The sequence below is a fragment of the Rhinoraja longicauda genome, chromosome 8 (genome assembly GCF_053455715.1).
Source record: "Rhinoraja longicauda isolate Sanriku21f chromosome 8, sRhiLon1.1, whole genome shotgun sequence".
Lineage (NCBI taxonomy): Eukaryota > Metazoa > Chordata > Chondrichthyes > Rajiformes > Arhynchobatidae > Rhinoraja > Rhinoraja longicauda.
The window spans coordinates 8,162,197-8,181,893 of NC_135960.1; the positions used below are offsets into that span (position 1 = coordinate 8,162,197).

Sequence of the window (19,697 nt, forward strand, 5' to 3'; positions counted from 1 at the left end):
CAGCATCTCTGGAGAGAAGGAATGGGTGACGTTTCGGGTTGAGACCCTTCTTCAGACCCGACCTAAAGTGTCACCCATTCCTTCTCTCCAGAGATGCTGCCTGTCCCGCTGAGTTACTCCAACTTTTTGTGTATATCTTCGGTTTAAACTAGCATCTGCAGTTCCTTCTTACCCGGGTACATGGACAGGACGGGTTTAGAGGGATATGGGCCAATCGCAGGCAAGTGGGACCAGTGTAGATGGGACGTGTTGGTCGGTGTGGGCAAGTTGGGCCGAAGGGCCTGTTTCCACACTGTATGACTCTGTGACTCTATAACACATAGTGAACACGAAAAATCAATAAATTAATAATCCCAATACTAAAAATCTGAATTTCCTGAAAATGATATATTGTTATGTTGCCTCACTATACATTAACACTGCAGACTCTGACATGATGTTGTTACACTATACTTTTACACTGTGAACTGTAACACTGTGAACTGAGAAACCCCAGTCCATGCTGTGACATTATAATGTTGACACATGGTGCAATCATGACGTCGTTTCATTGCTTACGAAGGAACTGCAGATGCTGGTTTGCACCAAAGATAGACACAAAATGTAGGAGTAACTCAGAGCGGGACGGGCAGCATCTCTGGATAGAAGGAATGGCGGGGGTGGGGGGGGCCTTTCGGGTCGAGACCCATCTTCAGACTGACATTTCGGCCCTCGACTCGAAACGTCACCCATTCCTTCTCTCCAGAGATGCTGCCTGTCCTGCTGAGTTACTACAGCATTTTGTTTAATTGCCAACTGATATACAGTTACTACTTTTCAATTACCTTTGTGTGTGCAATTATTTATGAAACTTTTTGACAGCAGCAGTCACTTGTGATATTGGTGTTTAATGGACCATAAACATATTTAAAAAATGACAATTCAAGATAATATATTTTTCAATGCAACCTTGTTTTTTTTACACTGATTTCATTGTCATTCCAACTGTAGGAGTCATTTATGTTTAGGCTAGCTACTGTTGGCAAATTATATTATTTTGTCTAGATATATCTTGTCCTGTTATTTTGGACACTTGGGGGTGGTTGTTAGATGAACAGGGTGGTGTATATATATGGGCATAAGGGACTGGGAGTGGCCAGATAGAGGGAGGGAGAGTATACGGTAATCACCAGACCGGCAACCAGACTGGGACAGACCTGTGACCAGACCCGCGAAAGACCTGGAGACCTGGGATAGACCTGGGACCAGACCAGGGTCAGAGCAGCCAGCTACGACTTGTATGCCAAATAAGTACAGCCTGGTATGTTCATCTCTTTGTTTGTATAACTACTTCAATAAACAATAAACAAGGGCGGCACGGTGGCGCAGCGGTAGAGTTGCTGCCTTACAGCAAATGCAGCGCCGGAGACGCAGGTTCGATCCTGACTAAGGGCGCCGTCTGTACGGAGTTTGTACGTTCTCCCCGTGACCTGCGTGGGTTTTCTCCGAGATCTTCGGTTTCCTCCCACACTCCAAAGACGTACAGGTTTGTAGGTTAATTGACTGGGTAAATGTAAAAATTGTCCCTAGTGTGTGTAGGATAGTGCTAACGTGCGGAAATCGCTGGGCGGCGCGGACTCGGTGGGCCGAAGGGCCTGTTTCCGCGATGTTTCTCTAAATCTAAATCTAAACGAATTAAACTGGAAAAAAAAACGAATGGAAGATCTGTTCTGTTGGGGTTTGCGAAAGTTCATTTCGATTCCCTGTGTAGTAATGGCAATTAGAAAATAATTTATTGGAAAAGTCCTGAAGTTGCCATTACACCAACTTTATTTGCAAAATTTAAGATTCCCATTATTCATCATCATTGTCCCTCACCACCCAGGCCGCACTTTCAATTCACTCCTGCCATCGTGAGGATGATACAGAAAACTGTGACATCCAGGCTCAGGATCAGCTTTTCCCCAACAACCATCAGGCTATTGACCGCCACAAACTCCAACTAAACTCCGAACTGCAGGACTTGTAACAAATAAGTTCAATAGGTCATGAATGATAGGAGAAGACTTAGGCCATTCGGCCCATCTAGTCTACTCCGCCATTCAATCATGGCTGATCTATCTCTCCCTCCTAACCCCATTCTCCTGCCTTCTCCCCATAACCCCTGACACCCGTACTAATCAAGAATCTATCTATCTCTGCCTTAAAAATATCCACTGACTTGGCCTCCACAGCCTTCTGTGGCAAAGAATTCCACAGATTTACTGCCCTCTGACTAAAGAAATCCCTCCTCATCTCTTTCCTAAAAGAACGTCCTTTAATTCTGAGGCTGTGACCTCTGGTCCTAGACTCTCCCACTCATGGAAACATCCTCTCCACATCCACTCTATCCAGGCCTTTCACTGTTAGGTAAGTTTATGAAGAGTCAGTGCCCACATGCTCCTCCTCCATTTTAGCTCTATCAGTATGTTTGTGTCGTCTAAAGTCGTCAGGTCTGCTAATTCCTTGCGAGGGTGTCTATAACTGGAACATTGACAAAAGTCGTAAAATGTTTACTTTCGTTCATTTTAGAGATACAAGGTGTAAACAGGCCCTTCAGCCCACCAAGTCCACACCGACTAACACGATCCTGTACCCTACGCACACCAGGGACTTTAAAAAAACTTTTACAGCAATCCAATTAACCTACAAACCTGTACGGCTTTGGAGTGTAGGAGGAAATTGAAGATCTCGGAGAAAACCTATGCAGGTCGGCACGGTGACGCAGTGGTAGAGTTACTGCCTTACAGCGCTTCCAGTGCCAGAGACGTGCGTTCGATCCCGACTACGGGTGCTTGTTTGTACGGAGTTTGTACGTTCTCCCCATGACCGCGTGGGTTTTCTCCGAGATCTTCGGTTTCCTCCCACACTCCAAAGACGTACAGGTTTGAAGGTTAATTGGCTTGAGCTTGTACACTTGGTATAAGTGTAAAACTGTCCCTAATGTGTGTAGGATAGTGTTAATGTTGTGCGGGGATCGCTGGTCAGCGCGGGCCGAAGGGCCTGTTTCCGAAGGGCCGTATCTCCAAAAGCGAAACCAAAATTAAAAGGTCACGGGGAGAACGTGCAAACTCCACGCAGTCAAACACCTGTTGTCAGGATCGGGTCTCTGGGACTGTGAAAAAGCTCTTGCACAATGGAACCATCCTGGCTTGCAGCATCCTGCAGTATTCAGCTCGCAAGCCTTAGGTTAATGATGTGGGTGGGTTTGAAGCGCTCCTGCATACATACATCAGCAAGGCACTCCTGACCCGGAGCTGGGTGAGAAGAAACGTTGCTAAGTTAAATCAGCAACAAGCCCATTCATTGCAAGCAGACTACTGACTGCATGCTTTGAGTGGATGTGATGCACATATTAAACTGTGAAGTGGTTATAAGGCGATGGCTTGCTACGAGTTATTGGTGAACCCGAATCTGGCTAGCCGACAACAATTAAGCATTCTGAACCTTTTTCCAGTATGGAAACATAAATAAAAACTAGCGGGCACACCTTTAAGGAGAGACGAACAACGTTTAAAGGAGATGGGCTAGGGATTTTTTTTTTTTAACCAAACTAGTTTAGTTTCGTTTTTTAAGTTTAGTTTATTGTTCATTGTCAGATGAAAGCTTTTAGTTAGAGAAAAGGCTTGTCTTATGAACCTTGGAAAACTATACAATGGCTCCTCAGTCACTGCTTATGTAACATCACCATGACTGTATATGTTCTTTGCCTCATCAGGCATCGGCTGAGAATTGAATGTCAACCTTTTTATCATCAGAAATGTAATAAGTGGTCTTGAGATTTTTGCAGGAAAATTAAACAAAAACCCATCTGGAATTGCAAAAAGCCGGTGATTTAATCAAATCTCCTCGCATCACACAAGAAGGCATTCAACAACCCATATTTGAACCATCTGATCTTATGGAGGTGTTTAAAATCATGAGAGAGTAAGATGAGTAGACACACAGAGTCTCTTGCCCAGAGTGGGGGAATTGAGGACCAGGGGGCATAGGTTCAAGGTGAAGGGGAAAAGATTTAACAGGAATCTGAGGGGGTAATGTTTTCACACAAAGGGTAGTGGGTGTATGGAACGAGCTGGCAGAGGAGGTAGGTGAGGTAGGGACCATCCCATCATTTAAGAAACAATCTAGGCAGATAGGACGGGTTTGGAGGGATATGGGGCAACACAGGCAGGTGGGACTAGTGTAGCTGGGACATGTTGGCCGGTGTGGGAAAGTTGGGCCGAAGGGCCTGTTTCCACGATGCATGACTCTATGACTCTATCACGAGGCACTGATAGAGTAGGATAAATAATAGAAAGATGGGAAATTTTCTCATAGATTCGGATGATTAGTACGGGTGTCGGGGGTTATGGGGAGAAGGCAGGAGAATGGGGTTCGGAGGGAGAGATAGATCAGCCATGATTGAATGGCGGAGTAAACCTGATGGGCCGAATGTCCTAATTCTGCTCCTGTTACTTCTGAACATGACCATTACACTTTGTAGATCAACAGAACAGGCTGGGTCTTGAACTTTGGTTCTCTTTCCATCGATCCTCCTGCATCCTTGACTTCCTCGCCAATAAGAAAGAAATTACTGCAAATTGTGGACGCAGCCCAGACCGTCACACAAACCAACCTCCCTTCCATTGACTCCATTTACACCTCACGCTGCCTCGGCAAGGCCAGCAGCATCATCAAGGACGAGTCGCACCCTGGCCACTCACTCTTCTCCCCTCTCCCATCAGGCAAAATGCATAGAAGTGTGAAAAAACCCACACCTCCAGATTCAGGGACAGTTTCTTCCCAGCTGTTATCAGGCAACTGAATCATCCTACCACAACTAGAGAGAGCAGTGCTGAACTACATGGGGAAAACCCGCGGGGTCACAGGGAGAACGTACAAACTCTGTACAGACAGCGCCCGTAGTTAGGATGGATCCCGGCTCTCTGGCGCTGTAAGGCAGAAACTCCACAGCTGCACAACCGTGTTGCCCAAGGATTGGACGCAAGTTAGATTCAATCTCAACTATTATGGCTGCCCCTCTCATCCTGTGCAGTCGTACACGCCTCTAGGTTGCAAAAGATCAAGGGAAATTGAGAAAAAATAGGTTACATTGAACTCAAATGGATATGTAATGGTGCTTCAATTGTCAAAAATAAATAAATGTAATCATATTTTACCTAAATAATAGTTTATAGATGGTTGCTTTTACATTATGGTTCCTCTGTCAGAATGAGAATAAATATTTTCGTTTGGTTTAGATAATAGTGGCACAGCTGTACAGTTGACTGAATTACTTTCTTTTGTTTCAGCTTAGTGAACATTTGTTTTGATTCCATTTCAGAAAAGATTTGATATCAAGTTCTCCTCTGAAGTGCAAACACCAAAATAAATCTTCTTCGGGATGGTTTCAAACAAACAGCACAGCAAGGTGGTGCAGCGGCAGAATTGCTGCCTTACAGCGCCAGAGACCCGAATTCGATCCTGACTACGGGCGCTGTTTGCACTGAGTTTGTACGTTCTCCCCGCGACCTGCGTGCGTTTTCCTCCGGGAGCTCCTGTTTCCCCCCACACTCCAAAAGACGTACCGGTTTGTAGGTTAATTGGCTCGGTGTAAATGTAAAATTGTCCCTCGTGTGTGTGTGTGTGTGTGGGATAGTGTTAATGTGCGGGGATCGCTGGTCGGCGCGGACTCGGTGGGCCGAAGGGCCCGTTTCCACGCTGCATCTCTAAACTAAACTAAAACGAAGCATTTCATTGACATGATGCATGGGAACGATGTCATGGTGAGGCACAGGAGAGATTATCAGAGGAGATATATCAACCTGATGGACTTTGAAAGGTTCACTCCAAAGCCTTAATCAAACATTAATCAAACATTTTTAAAAAAATCAGTCACAAGTGGCTGGATATCTGAAGTAACAACAGGAAATGCTGATGATACTCAAGAGTTAGGCAGCATCTGTGGAGAGAGTGGATATTTTCGGTCATTGAACTTTCCATCCGAATTAGAAAAGTGAGAAAAATGGTTGAACTAGCCGACCCGGAGTGGGTCAGAGAAAATAAAGGAAATATCTTTGATAGAGTGAGACCAACTTGGATCCTTGACTTTGGTTTAGTTTAGTTTAGAGATCAAGTCAAGTTTATTTGTCACGTGCACATACACGATGTGCAGTGAAATGAAAGTGGCAATGCCTGCGGATTGTGCAAAAAAAAGAATTACAGTTACAGCATATAAATTAAAGTTAATACAGAGAAGACAAAATTTAGTCCCTGGAGTTATAAAAGTTAACAGTCCTGATGGCCTGTGGGAAGAAACTCCATCTAATCCTCTCCGTTTTCACAGCGTGACAGCGGAGGCGTTTGCCTGATCGTAGCATCTTGAACAGTCCGTTACTGGGGTGGCAGGGGTCCCTCATAATCTTGCTTGCTGTGGATCTGCACCTCCTGATGTATAGGTCCTGCAGGGGGGCGAGTGTAGTTCCCATGGTGCGTTCTGCTGAACGTACTACTCTCTGCAGGGCCATCCTGTCCTGGGCAGAGCTGTTCCCAAACCAGACTGTGATGTTGCCGGACAGGATGCTTTCTACAGCCCCAGAGTAGAAGCAATGAAGGATCCTCAGAGACACTCTGAATTTCCTCAGCTGTCTAAGGTGGTAAAGGCGCTGCTTTGCCTTACCCACCAGTGCGGCAATGTGCGTTGCCCATGTCAGATCCTCTTTGATGTGGACTCCCAAGTATTGAAAACTGCTCATTCTATCCACAGTAGACCCATTTATTTCCAGTGGCATGTACGTCCTTGGATGTTGAGCCCTTCTAAAGTCCACAATCAGCGCGGAAACAGGCCCTTCGGCCCACCAAGTCCACGCCAACCAGCGATCCCCGCACAATGCTGCACACACTGGGGACAGTTTACAATTTTACCAAGCCAACGTAGATCATGACTTATTTCCTCTAAGCACTCATCTGAGAAAGCAGTGGAATGTACATTAATTTAACCGTTGCCCCAATGGACTTTATTTTTCTATTTTCATGGCCTGCACGTCAGGTTACTTCATAATCCGTCACCACTTTGATTTGCAACCGGGCTTTGCACATTATTTATATAGTTCAAACAGTCAGAGGCCGACGAGAGATCAACCATCAGCATTTAAGACTTCACTGCACAAAATACAGGGTTTGATCCAGTGAAGAGCAAAGATGTCGTCTGACCTGTCATGTTGCAGTACACAAGAAGGGGCTTCAGTGAACCACTTCCATCGGGATCAATGGAGAAGAAGTCTGACATCTGCCCTCTGTGTCTATAAGCCTCACACGACTTTTCATACAAAGCTGCAGAGAGAAAAGAGGAAAAAGCATCTTAAATTATGAATGGTCACGAAACAGAGGCAGAGAGATGACAGCTGGGTACTTAAAACAGCCTCCGTAATGGTTTTAGATTTAGATTTAGATTTAGATTTAGAGATACAGCGTGGAAACAGGCCCTTCGGCCCACCGAGTCCGCGCCGCCCAGCGACCCCCAAACATTAACACTATCCTACACGCACTAGGGACAATTTTTACATTTACCCAGTCAATTAACCTACATACCTGTACTTTTTTGGAGTGTGGGAGGAAACCGAAGATCTTGGAGAAAACCCACGCAGGTCACGGGGAGAACGTACAAACTCCGTACAGACGGCGCCCGTAGTCGGGATCGAACCTGAGTCTCCGACGCTGCATTCGCTGTAAGTCAGCAACTCTACCGCTGCGCCACCGTGCGCCACAGGTTTGGAGACACAGGGGTCATAGTCCTAGGGAGATACAGTGTGGAAACAGGCCCTTCGGCCCAACTTGCCCACACCGGCCAACAATATCCCAGCTGCCCTAGTCCCACCTGCCAGCGCTTGGTCCATATCCCTCCAAACCTGTCCTATCCATACACCTGTCTAATTGTCTCTTAAACGTTGGGATAGTCCCAGCCTCAACTACCTCCTCTGGCAGCTTGTTCCATACACCCACCACCCTTTGTGTGAAAGGTTACCCCTCAGATTCCTATTAAATCTTCTCCCCCTTCAACTTGAGCCTATGTCCTCTGGTCCTCGATTCTGCTACTCTGGGCAAGAGTCTCCGTGCATCTACCCGATCAATTCCTCTCATGATTTTATACACATTCCAGATTCCAGAATCTGCAGTTACAGGAATATTGGGCAAAAGAAAAGTACTGTAGAAACTCAGCAGGTCAGGCAGCAGCTGTGGAGGGGGAGAAGCGGACCCTAATCTTTTTGAAACGTCACCCATTCCTTCCCTCCAGAGATGCTGCCTGTCCCGCTGAGTTACTCCAGCATGTTGTGTCTATCGCTGGAGTATCTCAACGGGTGAAACAGCATCTCCGGCCTTTTGCAAGAGGGGTCCCAACCAGAAATGTCCCCTATCCAACCATGTTCTCCAGAGATGCTGCCTGTCCCTCTGAGTTACTCCAGCATTTTGTACCTATCTGTGGAGGGAAAGGCCAGATGATGTTTCGGTTTGGGACCCTCCTTCAGACCGGGACTGATGGCGTTTCAGGTCAGGACCCTCCTCAGACCGCGATAGTTTAGTTCAGTCTAGTTTAGAGATACAGCGCAGAAACAGGCCCTTCGGCCCACCGAGACCGCCCCCGACCAGCGATCCTCGCACATTAACACTATCCCACACGCACTGGGGTCAAGTTACACTTATACCAAGCCAATTAACCTACAAACATGTACGCCTTTAGAGTGTGGGAGGAAACCGAAGATCTCGGAGAAAACCCACGCGGTCACGGGGAGAGCGTACAAACTCCGTACAGACAACACCCGTAGTCAGGATCGAACCCGGGTCTCTGGCGCTGCAAGCGCTGTAAGGCTGCAACTCTACCGTTGCGCCACCATGATACTTTAGATGAGACTCTAGTTTAGTTTAGTTCTGTTTATTGTCACGTGTACCAAGGTGGTACAGTGAATAGCATTTTAGTTGCGTGGTATCCAGTCAGCGAAAAGACAATAAATGATTACAATCAAGCCATCCACAGTGTACAGATACGGGATGAAGGTTCAGTGTAAGGTGATAGAAACATAGAAACATAGAAAATAGGTGCAGGAGTAGGCCATTCGGCCCTTCGAGCCTGCACCGCCATTCAATATGATCATGGCTGATCATCCAACTCAGTATCCACTACCTGCCTTCTCTCCATACCCCCTGATCCCTTTAGCCAAAAGTGCCACATCTAACTCCCTCTTAAATATAGCCAATGAACTGGCCTCAACTACCTTCTGTGGCAGAGAATTCCACAGATTCACCACTCTCTGTGTGAAAAAAAACTTTCTCATCTCGGTCCTAAAAGACTTCCCCCTTATCCTTAAACTGTGACCCCTTGTTCTGGACTTCCCCAACATCGGGAACAATCTTCCTGCATCTAGCCTGTCCAACCCCTTAAGAATTTTGTACGTTTCTATAAGATCCGCCCTCAATCTTCTAAATTCCAGCGAGTACAAGCCGAGTCTATCCAGTCTTTCTTCATATGAAAGTCATGCCATCCCAGGAATCAATCTGGTGAACCTTCTCTGTACTCCCTCTATGGCAAAAATATCTTTCCTCAGATTAGGAGACCAAAACTGTACGCAATACTCCAGGTGTGGTCTCACCAATGCCCTGTACAACTGCAGCAGAACCTCCCTGCTCCTATACTCAAATCCCCTCGCTATGAATGCCAACATACCATTCGCTTTCTTCATGCCTGCTGCACCTGCATGCCTACTTTCAATGACTGGTGTACCACGACACCCAGGTCTCGTTGCATCTCCCCTTCTCTTAATCGGCCACCATTCAGATAATAGTCTGCTTTCCTGTTCTTGCCACCAAAATGGATACCCTCACATTTATCCACATTATACTGCATCTGCCATGCATTTGCCCACTCACCTAACCTATCCAAGTCACGTTGCAGCCTCCTAGCATCCTCCTCACAGCTAACACTGCCCCCCAGCTTCAATTAAAGATAGTTCAAAGGTCTCCACTGTGGTAGGTGGGAGGTCAGGACCACTCTCTAGTTGGAGAGAGAACAGTCAGTTGCCTAGTAACAGTTTAGAGACACAGCAATGGCAGCAGTCCCTTCAAATCACCATCCATCGATCACCAGTTCACACTAGTACTTGGGGCAAAAAGTCTAGCAGTTGAAGTATTCTGAGGAAAAATAAATGAAGAGTCCATTTGGAGTGAAATAAAAAAAGAGGCCTTTTAGCAAATTCGACCACTACTAACAGTGAAAAACAACCCTAGGAGTCCTTGTATGTGATTTGCAGAGTTGAGTCTGAAAGTAGAGCATGTAATTAGGAAGCAAACATATTATTATGGTTTATGGCAAGAAAACTTGAATACAAAAGTCCCGGTTTTGCATCTGCCGGTGGCTAAATACTTTAACACCCCCTCCCATTCCCACACTGACCTTTAGACAATAGACAATAGGTGCAGGAGTAGGCCATTCGGCCCTTCGAGCCAGCAATGCCATTCAATGTGATCATGGCTGATCATTCTCAATCAGTACCCCGTTCCTGCCTTCTCCCCATACCCCCTGACTCCGCAATCCTTAAGAGCTCTATCTAGCTCTCTCTTGAAGCATCCAGAGAATCGGCCTCCACTGCCTTCTGAGGCAGAGAATTCCACAGATTCACAACTCTCTGACTGAAAAAGTTTTTCCTCATCTCAGTTCTAAATGGCCTACCTCTTATTCTTAAACTGTGGCCCCTTGTTCTGGACTCCCCCAACATTGGGAACATGTTTCCTGCCTCTAACGTGTCCAACCCCTTAATAATCTTATACGTTTCGATAAGATCCCCTCTCATCCTTCTAAATTCCAGTGTATACAAGCCTAGTCACTCCAATGAATGATTACAATCAAGCCGTCCACAGTGTACAGATACGGGATGAAGGGTATAACGTTCAGTGTAAGGTAAAGTCCACTTTAAGATAGTTCAAAGGTCTCCACTGTGGTAGATGGGAGGTCAGGACCACTCTCGAGTTGGAGAGAGAACAGTCAGTTAGTTGCCTGGTAACAGTTTAGAGACACAGCAATGGAAACAGCAACAGCCTGATATATCCAATGCTGTTGTAGCCCGACAACATCCCAAAGCATCTCCCTGCCAATTAAACACTTGTTGATGTTTAGTCATCGTTGCAAGAAAAAAAATAAAGATGTAACCTGCAAAAAAACGAAAACCTCACAAACAATGTTAAGATTGGGAGTGGCACGGTGGTGCAGTGGTAGAGTTGCTCCCTTACAGCGCCAGACACCCAGGTTCATGGGTCCTGACTACGGGTGCTGTCTGTATGGAGTTTGCACGTCCTCCCCGAGACCGCGTGGGTTTATTCCCGGCTGCTCCGGTTTCTTCCCACACTCCAAAGACGGACAGTTTTGTGGGTTGATAGGCTTTGGTAAAGATTGTAAATTGTCGATCGTGCTTGCGTACTGTACGGGGAACGCTTATCGGTGTGGACTCAGTGGGCCTGTTTCCACGCTGTAGATTTTAATGCTGGTAATATTGGTTAAGATCTGTGGAGAAATTTGCTTGATTACTGCTGCATAATTTTTGATATCAATCTTAGAGGAGAGGAAAGAATCTCTGAAGACTGTCTCTCTTCGTTCTGAAAAATCATATTAAAGCTATCCATCAGCAGTGCATTGGCCAGATTAGATCCCCAGACTTTCACTTCTTCTCAGGTTGTCTTTCAATAGTCAGGATCGAACCCGGGTCTCTGGCGTTGGAAGGCAGCAACTCTACCGCTGCGCCATCGTGCCGCCCAAAAGGTGGGTGGTGGAGGTGAAGTGAATTTCAGCATCCATTTCGATGACGCCATGAGGCAGTACATCTTTTCCACGATGTTTTTCCGTGAACCTTAATTGTCAGAGGGCAATGTTGCGAAGCAGAGGACCTTTGAGTTGCAGATGCTCAACCTCACAAGCAGTGTTAAGATAATGCCCAGCTTCAAAGCTTCACGGAAAGGATTGAGAATGGTGTGGGACTTAATGTTGAGCTTGATCAAGTGCAAGTGTTATCTGCACACCACAGCTTTGCCATTGAGGCTTTGATGACCTTGTTTCAGGAGTGCAATCACTTTAAGTCGAACTACCTCCCACTCCGTCAAAAGTTTACACGCCTCCTAATCCATACCTTTCTGGCTTGGGAGGCAAAGGTGCTGACACTGAACCAAACAGACACTTTACATTAATGATTACCGTTCGGAATAAGAACATAATTTCAAGCATAACACATTGGCAAAGTGGTTGAGCTCCTGCTTGCAGAGCCAGAGACCCGGGTTCCACCCTCACTGGCTGTATGGGGTTTGCACGTTCTCCCTGTGACCACATGGGTTTTCTCTGGGTGCTCTGGTTTCCTCCCACATTCCAAAGACTTAATGTAACTGGGAAGTGGTTTGTATGTCAATTGGCCGCTGTAAATTGTCCCCGAATGTGCAGGGTGGAACTGATCGCTGGTCAGCATGGTAGTATAAGAAAATAACTGCAGATGCTGGTACAAATCGAAGGTATTTATTCACAAAATGCTAGAGTAACTCAGCAGGTCAGGCAGCATCTCAGAAGGGAAGGAATGGGTGACGTTTCGAGGCCGAGACCCTTCTTCAGACTGATGTCAGGGGGACGGGGCAAAGGAAGGATATAGGTGGAGACAGGAAGATAGAGGGAGATCTGGGAAGGAGGAGGGGAAGAGAGGGACAGAGGAACTATCTAAAGTTGGAGAAGTCGATGTTCATACCATTGGGCTGCAAGCTGCCCAGGCGAAATATGAGGTGCTGTTCCTCCAATTTCCGGTGGGCCTCACTATGGCACTGGAGGAGGCCCATGACAGAAAGGTCAGACTGGGAATGGGAGGGGGAGTTGAAGTGTTCGGCCACCGGGAGATCAGTTTGACCAACGCGGACCGAGCGCAGGTGTTGATCGAAGCGATCGCCGAGCCTGCGCTTGGTTTTGCCGAAGTAAATAACTTGACATCTAGAGCAGCGGATGCAATAGATGAGGTTGGAGGAGGTGCAGGTGAACCTCTGCCTCACCTGGAAAGACTGTTTGGGTCCTTGGATGGAGTTGAGGGGCGAGGTAAAGGGACAGGTGTTGGGTCAGCATGGACTCAGTGGGTCGAAGGGCCTGCTTCAACGCTGAATCTCTAAAGACTAGAAACTAAAAACGTAACATCTGTATGGAGTTTGCACGTTTTCCATGTGACCGCATGCATCACTATCTCTTGGTGTACCAAAAATGACAGATTAATCATCTAACACACTTCTTGATTATTAATAGACAATAGACAATAGACAATAGGTGCAGGAGTAGGCCATTCAGCCCTTCGAGCCAGCACCGCCATTCAATGCGATCATGGCTGATCACTCTCAATCAGTACCCCGTTCCTGCCTTCTCCCCATACCCCCTAACTCCGCTATCCTTAAGAGCTCTATCCAGCTCTCTCTTGAAAGCATCCAACGAACTGGCCTCCACTGCCTTCTGAGGCAGAGAATTCCACACCTTCACCACCCTCTGACTGAAAAAGTTCTTCCTCATCTCCGTTCTAAATGGCCTACCCCTTATTCTTAAACTGTGGCCCCTTGTTCTGGACTCCCCCAACATTGGGAACATGTTATCTGCCTCTAATGTGTCCAATCCCCTAATTATCCTATATGTTTCAATAAGATCCCCCCTCATCCTTCTAAATTCCAGTGTATACAAGCCCAGTCGCTCCAGCCTTTCAACATACGACAGTCCCGCCATTCCGGGAATTAACCTAGTGAACCTACGCTGCACGCCCTCCATAGCAAGAATATCCTTCCTCAAATTTGGAGAATCAAAACTGACATTATTATTTATTTTAGTGATAGTGTTCTTTCAGAATTAATGAAAATTATGGTGAAAATATTTTTACATGATATATTAGTCCTCTTGTTATTTTATATATGTATATTACTATTTTATATAACACATAATGAAAAGGAAATTAAAGTAATATTTTAGAAATTAATTATATATTATCCCCTGATTAATTTATATTATAACGATTACCTGAATGGGCATTGGTTTCAAATAATAGAGAAATATAATTTTATTACAATGGCTCATGCCGTAATATGTGCCGAGGAATTTAACAGTGAACTGGTAATATTTCATTATTTAAATTTGAACATAATAGTCATAAAGTCATACAGCGCAGGAACAGGTCCTATGGTCCAATTTGCTCACACCGACCAACTTGTCCCATCTGCAATAGAGCTTTGCCCTCCAGAGATATTGATCACGGATCCTCAATGCACTGAAGAAAAAGTGTAAATCTGTGCCTGGACTCAGATTTGTTCCCTACTTGTGTAGGAAGGAAATGCAGATGCTGGTTTTAACCGGAGATCGACACAAAAAGCTGGAGTAACTCAGCGGGACAGGCAGCATCTCTGGAGAAAAGGAACGGGTGAAATCACCCACTGCTTCTCTCCAGAGATGCTGCCTGTCCCGCTGAGTTACTCCAACTTTTTGTGTCTATCTTTTGTTTGCTACTTGTTGGATTTACAATGGAATCGATGCTGAGAAATTGCCATCTTTGCATACAATCGTATCTGCACATTGTGTTATCTCCAGTCTTCCAATCCCCACTGCAGTCAGTGGAGTTATGGAAGTGTATTTGGCCTGAGTTGGATCTGAACCGGAGTTTGCGAGGCACTCTGAAATTCTAAGAGGCGTAGATAAGGTAGTTTAGTTTTAGTTTAGAGATACAAAGCGGAAACAGGCCCTTCGGCCCACCGAGTCCACGCCGACCCGCGATCGCCCAGCACATCAACACTATCCTACAATTGTATGTATTGTATTACTCATTTTTAAAATGTACTTTAACGTTATAATTATCCATGGTGTGCCCAGAGTTGGGGAATCGAGGACCAGAGGACATAGGTTTAAGGTAAAGGGTGAAAGATTTAATAGGAATCTGAGTGGTAACTTTTCCACACAGAGTGTGGTGGGTGTAGGGAACAAGCTGCCAGAGGAGGTAGTTGAGGCAGGAACGATCCCAACATTTAAGAAACAGTTAGGCAGGTACATGGATAGGACATGTTTGGAGGGATATGGAGCAAATGCAGGCAGCTGGGACTAGTGTAGATGAGGCACATGTCTGAAGAAGGGTCTCAACCCGAAACGTTACCCATTCCTTCTCTCCAGAGATGCTGCCTGTCCCGCTGAGTTACTCCACCATTTTGTGTCTTTAGCTGATGCAAACTCAGGTAGGGCAGTTAAAGGGGAAGTGAAATTTAGAGACCCAAACATTTGCTCACGCTTATTGTGTTGTTGGCACGGTGGTACAGCGGTAGAGTTGCTGCCTCACAGTGCCAGAGACCCGGGTTTGCCCCTGACTACGGGTGCTGTCTGCATGCAGTTTGTACGTTCTCCCCTTGACCTGCGTGGGGTTTCTCCGAGACCTTCGGTTTCCTCCCACTCTCCAGACGTACCGGTTTGTAGGTTAATTGGCTGGGTATAATTGTAAATTGTTCCTAGTGTGTGTGTGGGATAGGGTTAATGTGCGGGGATTGCTGTTCGGCTCGGACTCGGCGGGCCCAAGGGCCTGTTTCTGCGCCAGTATCTCTGAACCAAACTGAACACACTGAACGTATTTTGTTACAATTTTTTAATGAATTTATTTCCGTGCTGTGTCCATAAACTAAACGAAAAACATGAATTGCTTAGAAACATAGAACCGTGGAGCAGAGTCTGAAGAAGGTGCTCGAAGCGAAATGTCGCCCATTCCTTCCCTCCAGAGATGCTGCCTGTCCCGCTGAGTTACCCCAGCATTTTGTGTATAACAGGTCCCACATTGTCCATACTGCACACAATGCCAAGTTAAACTAATCACTTCTGCCGGCCAGTGACCCAGATTTCTTCACTCCCTGCGCATTCTTGCTATTGAGGGCGTGCAGCATAGGTTTACTAGGTTAATTCCCGGAATGGCGGGACTGTCATATGTTGAAAGACTGGAGCGACTAGGCTTGTATACACTGGAATTTAGAAGGATGAGAGGGGATCTTATCGAAACGTATAAAATTATTAAGGGGTTGGACACGTTAGAGGCAGGAAACATGTTTCCAATGTTGGGGGAATCCAGAACCAGGGGCCACAGTTTAAGAATAAGGGGTAGGCCATTTAGAACAGAGATGAGGAAAACCTTTTTTAGTCAGAGAGTTGTGAATCTGTGGAATTCTCTGCCTCAGAAGGCAGTGGAGGCCAATTCTCTGAATACATTCAAGAGAGAGCGAGATAGAGCTCTTAAGGATAGCGGAGTCAGGGGGTATGGGGAGAAGGCAGGAACGGGGTACTGATTGAGAATGATCAGCCATGATCACATTGAATGGCGGTGCTGGCTCGAAGGGCCGAATGGCCTTCTCCTGCACCTATTGTCTATTGTCTATTGTCTATTTGTACGGCTACCGAGAGGCCTCTTGCATGGCATTATCACAACTGTTTGCGCCACCATCTGCAGTGACCCTGAACTGAAAGGTCACACCTATCCCTGTGCTTCAACGGATGCTGCCTGACCCACTGAGTTACTCCAGCACTTTATATTTCTGCTTGCATTTCTAGGCACCTTCCCCACAAATAGCACACAGCACTCAGGCTGAGGGTGCGATTCGGATGAAACAAAGTTTGTTGGCTTTCCAGAGACATCTGCAACCTCTGAATAAGGGATGAGCAGCCAGTCTAATCTTCAATCTGTCCACAAACTGCTATTCCATCAGGACATTCTGGGTCTGGAAGAGCCAGCCTGCTACAAAATAATTAAAGGCAAAATTTACATTTTAATTATCACTTTCAAATCAGGTTCAAGACGCTCCCAAGATTCTTCACAGCTAATGAAGCAGCTTTTTGGACACAAAGACACAAAGTTGGTTTGAATCTAGCAAACGCCCACAGACAACAAAGTAAACGCTGCAAAAGGGCGGCACGGTGGCGCAGCGGTTGGGGAAGGAGGGGAAAGGGGAGAGGGGAGGGGGTGAGGAGAGGGTGCTGCACCAATGCAGAAGACGTACAGGTATGTAGGTTAATTGGCTGGGTAAATGTAAAAATTGTCCCTAGTGGGTGTAGGATAGTGTTAATGTACGGGGATCACTGGGCGGCACGGACATGGAGGGCCGAAAAGGCCTGTTTCCGGCTGTATATATATGATATGATATGATAAGAGGTTTGAGCCCAACAGGTCCACTTGGTCTAGTTGAAGCTAAACATCAATTAATACGAAACATATATAATCTCTTGGGTCATCTTCGTTTAGTTTAGAGATACAACACGGAAACAGGCCCTTCGGCCCACTGAGTCCGCACAGACCAACTAGCGATCCCCGCACATTATCACTACCCAACACACAATAGGGACAATTTCTACATTAATACCAAGCCAATTAAACTACAAACCTGTACTTCTTTGGAGTGTGGGAGGAAACCGAAGATCTAGGAACAAACCCACGCAGTTAACGTGGAGAACGTACAAACTCCGTACAGTCAGCACCCAGGGATCGAACCCGGATTTCTGGCGCTGTAAGACAGTAGCTCTACCATTATAGACAATAGACAATAGGTGCAGGAGTAGGCCATTCGGCCCTTCGATCATGGCTGATCATTCTCAATCAGTACCCCATTCCTTCCTTCTCCCCATACCCCCTGACTCCGCTATCTTTGAGCTCTATCTAGCTCTCTCTTGAATGCATTCAGAGAATTGGCCTCCACTGCCTTCTGAGGCAGGGAATTCCACAGATTCACAACTCTCTGACTGATTTTTTTTTTCCTCATCTCCGTTCTAAATGGCCGACCCCTTATTCTTAAACTGTGGCCCCTTGTTCTGGACTCCTCCAACATTGGGGGGACTCCCCCAACATTATGATACCGTGCTGCCCGTTACCCTCTGACACAGGGTTTACAATCTAAAAATCCTCTTGTTTTCTCTTCCCACAGATGGTTTATATTTAGGTTTAACATGAACTGAGGTGAAGTGGAAAGCTTTGTTTTGTGCGCTGTCCAGATATATCAGATATAGCATGTATAGATACAATCAGTTCAAACTCAAGTACAACAGATTGAGCAAAAGGGAAAATACAAAGTGCAGAATATAGTTCTCGGCATCATAGCACATGGAGTCATACAGAAAGGAAACAGGCCCTTCGGCCCAACATGCCCATGTCAATAGACAATAAGGGCTTGCTCTCAGCACAACTGCCCTGCTCCATCCCAATAACTCTCGGCTCCCCTGCAGTTCATGATTTCAACATTCTCACTGCTCGAGAAGACGATTGAAACCAGAAGCCTCTATCTTGTAACTCTATCTTGAATGCATTCAGAGAATTGGCCTCCACTGCCTTCTGTGGCAGAGAATCCCACAGATTCACAACTCTCTGGGTGAAAAAGTTTTTCCTCATCTCCATTCTAAATGGCCTACCCCTTATTCTTGAACTGTGGCCCCTGGTTCTGCACTCCCCAGAACATTGGGAACATGTTTCCTGCCTCTAGCGTGTCCAATCCCTTAATAATCTTACATGCTTCAATAAGATCCCCTCTCATCCTTCGGAAATTCCAGTGTATAGAAGCCCAGTCGCTCCATTCTTTCAACATATGGCAGTCCAGCCAACCCATGTCGACCTAGATGCCCCAGGTACATAGGTTCCGCTTGTGTGTGAGTTTGGCCCACATCCCTCTAAATCTTTGCTATCCATGTACCTGTCCAAATGCCTTTTAAATGTTGTTATACTGTGGGACCTGCATCAAAATGGGCGGCACGGTGGCGCAGCGGTAGAGTTGCTGCCTTACAGCGAATGCAGCGCCATCGACTCAGGTTCGATCCTGACTACGGGTGCTGTCTGTACGGAGTTTGTACGTTCTCCCCGTGACCTGCGTGGGTTTTCTCCGAGATCTTCGGTTTCCTCCCACACTCCAAAGACGTACAGGTTTGTAGGTTAATTGGCTGGGCAAATGTAAAAATTGTCCCTAGTGGGTGTAGGATAGTGCTAGTGTGCGGGGATCGCTGGGCGGCGCGGACCCGGTGGGCCAAAGGGCCTGTTTCTGCGCTGTATCTCTAAAAAAAAAAAAATCTAAATACCTCCTCTGGTAGCATGTTCCATGTAGTCTGAAGATGGTTCTCGACTTGAAACGTCACCCATTCCTTCTCTCCTGAGATGCTGCCTGACCTGCTGAGTTACTCCAGCATTTTGTGAATAAATACCTTGAAATGTTGTTTGACTTCCTTTCCTATCTCAATTCTAGACTCCAATCCCCTGACAATTAATTTGGGAAAATAGTTAATTGAGCAGTTTAAAAGCACATGTTGTCGAATACTGAAACATAACACTGTGCAACTGAGTAATGTTGCATAAACTATAACGTACAACAACATGTCTTGGGGCAGAAGATCAGAATGCATCTATTACTAGGAAGGAACTGCAGATGCCAGTTTAAGCCGAAGATAAACGCAAAATGCTGTGGTAACTCAGCGAGACAGGCGGCATCTCTGGAGAGAAGGAATGGCTGACGTTTCGGGTCGAGACCATCCGGGTCAAGGAATGGGTGACGTTTCGTCCGACGAAGGGTCCCGACCCGAAACGTCACCAATTCCTTCACTCCCGAGATGCTGACTGTCCCGCTGAGTTACTCCAGCATTTTGGGTGTAGACACAAACTGCAGGAGTA

The 19,697-nt window shown here is 46.2% G+C and overlaps 1 protein-coding gene across 1 annotated transcript in view; it reads right to left on the reverse strand.

The window, feature by feature from the left end:
* Positions 1 to 19,697, reverse strand: part of LOC144595736 (contactin-associated protein-like 5) — a 970,382-nt gene that overhangs the window by 324,679 nt on the left and 626,006 nt on the right. The window contains 1 exon segment of the mRNA XM_078403311.1: positions 7,213 to 7,332. Coding sequence (XP_078259437.1) covers positions 7,213 to 7,332 — 120 coding nt within the window.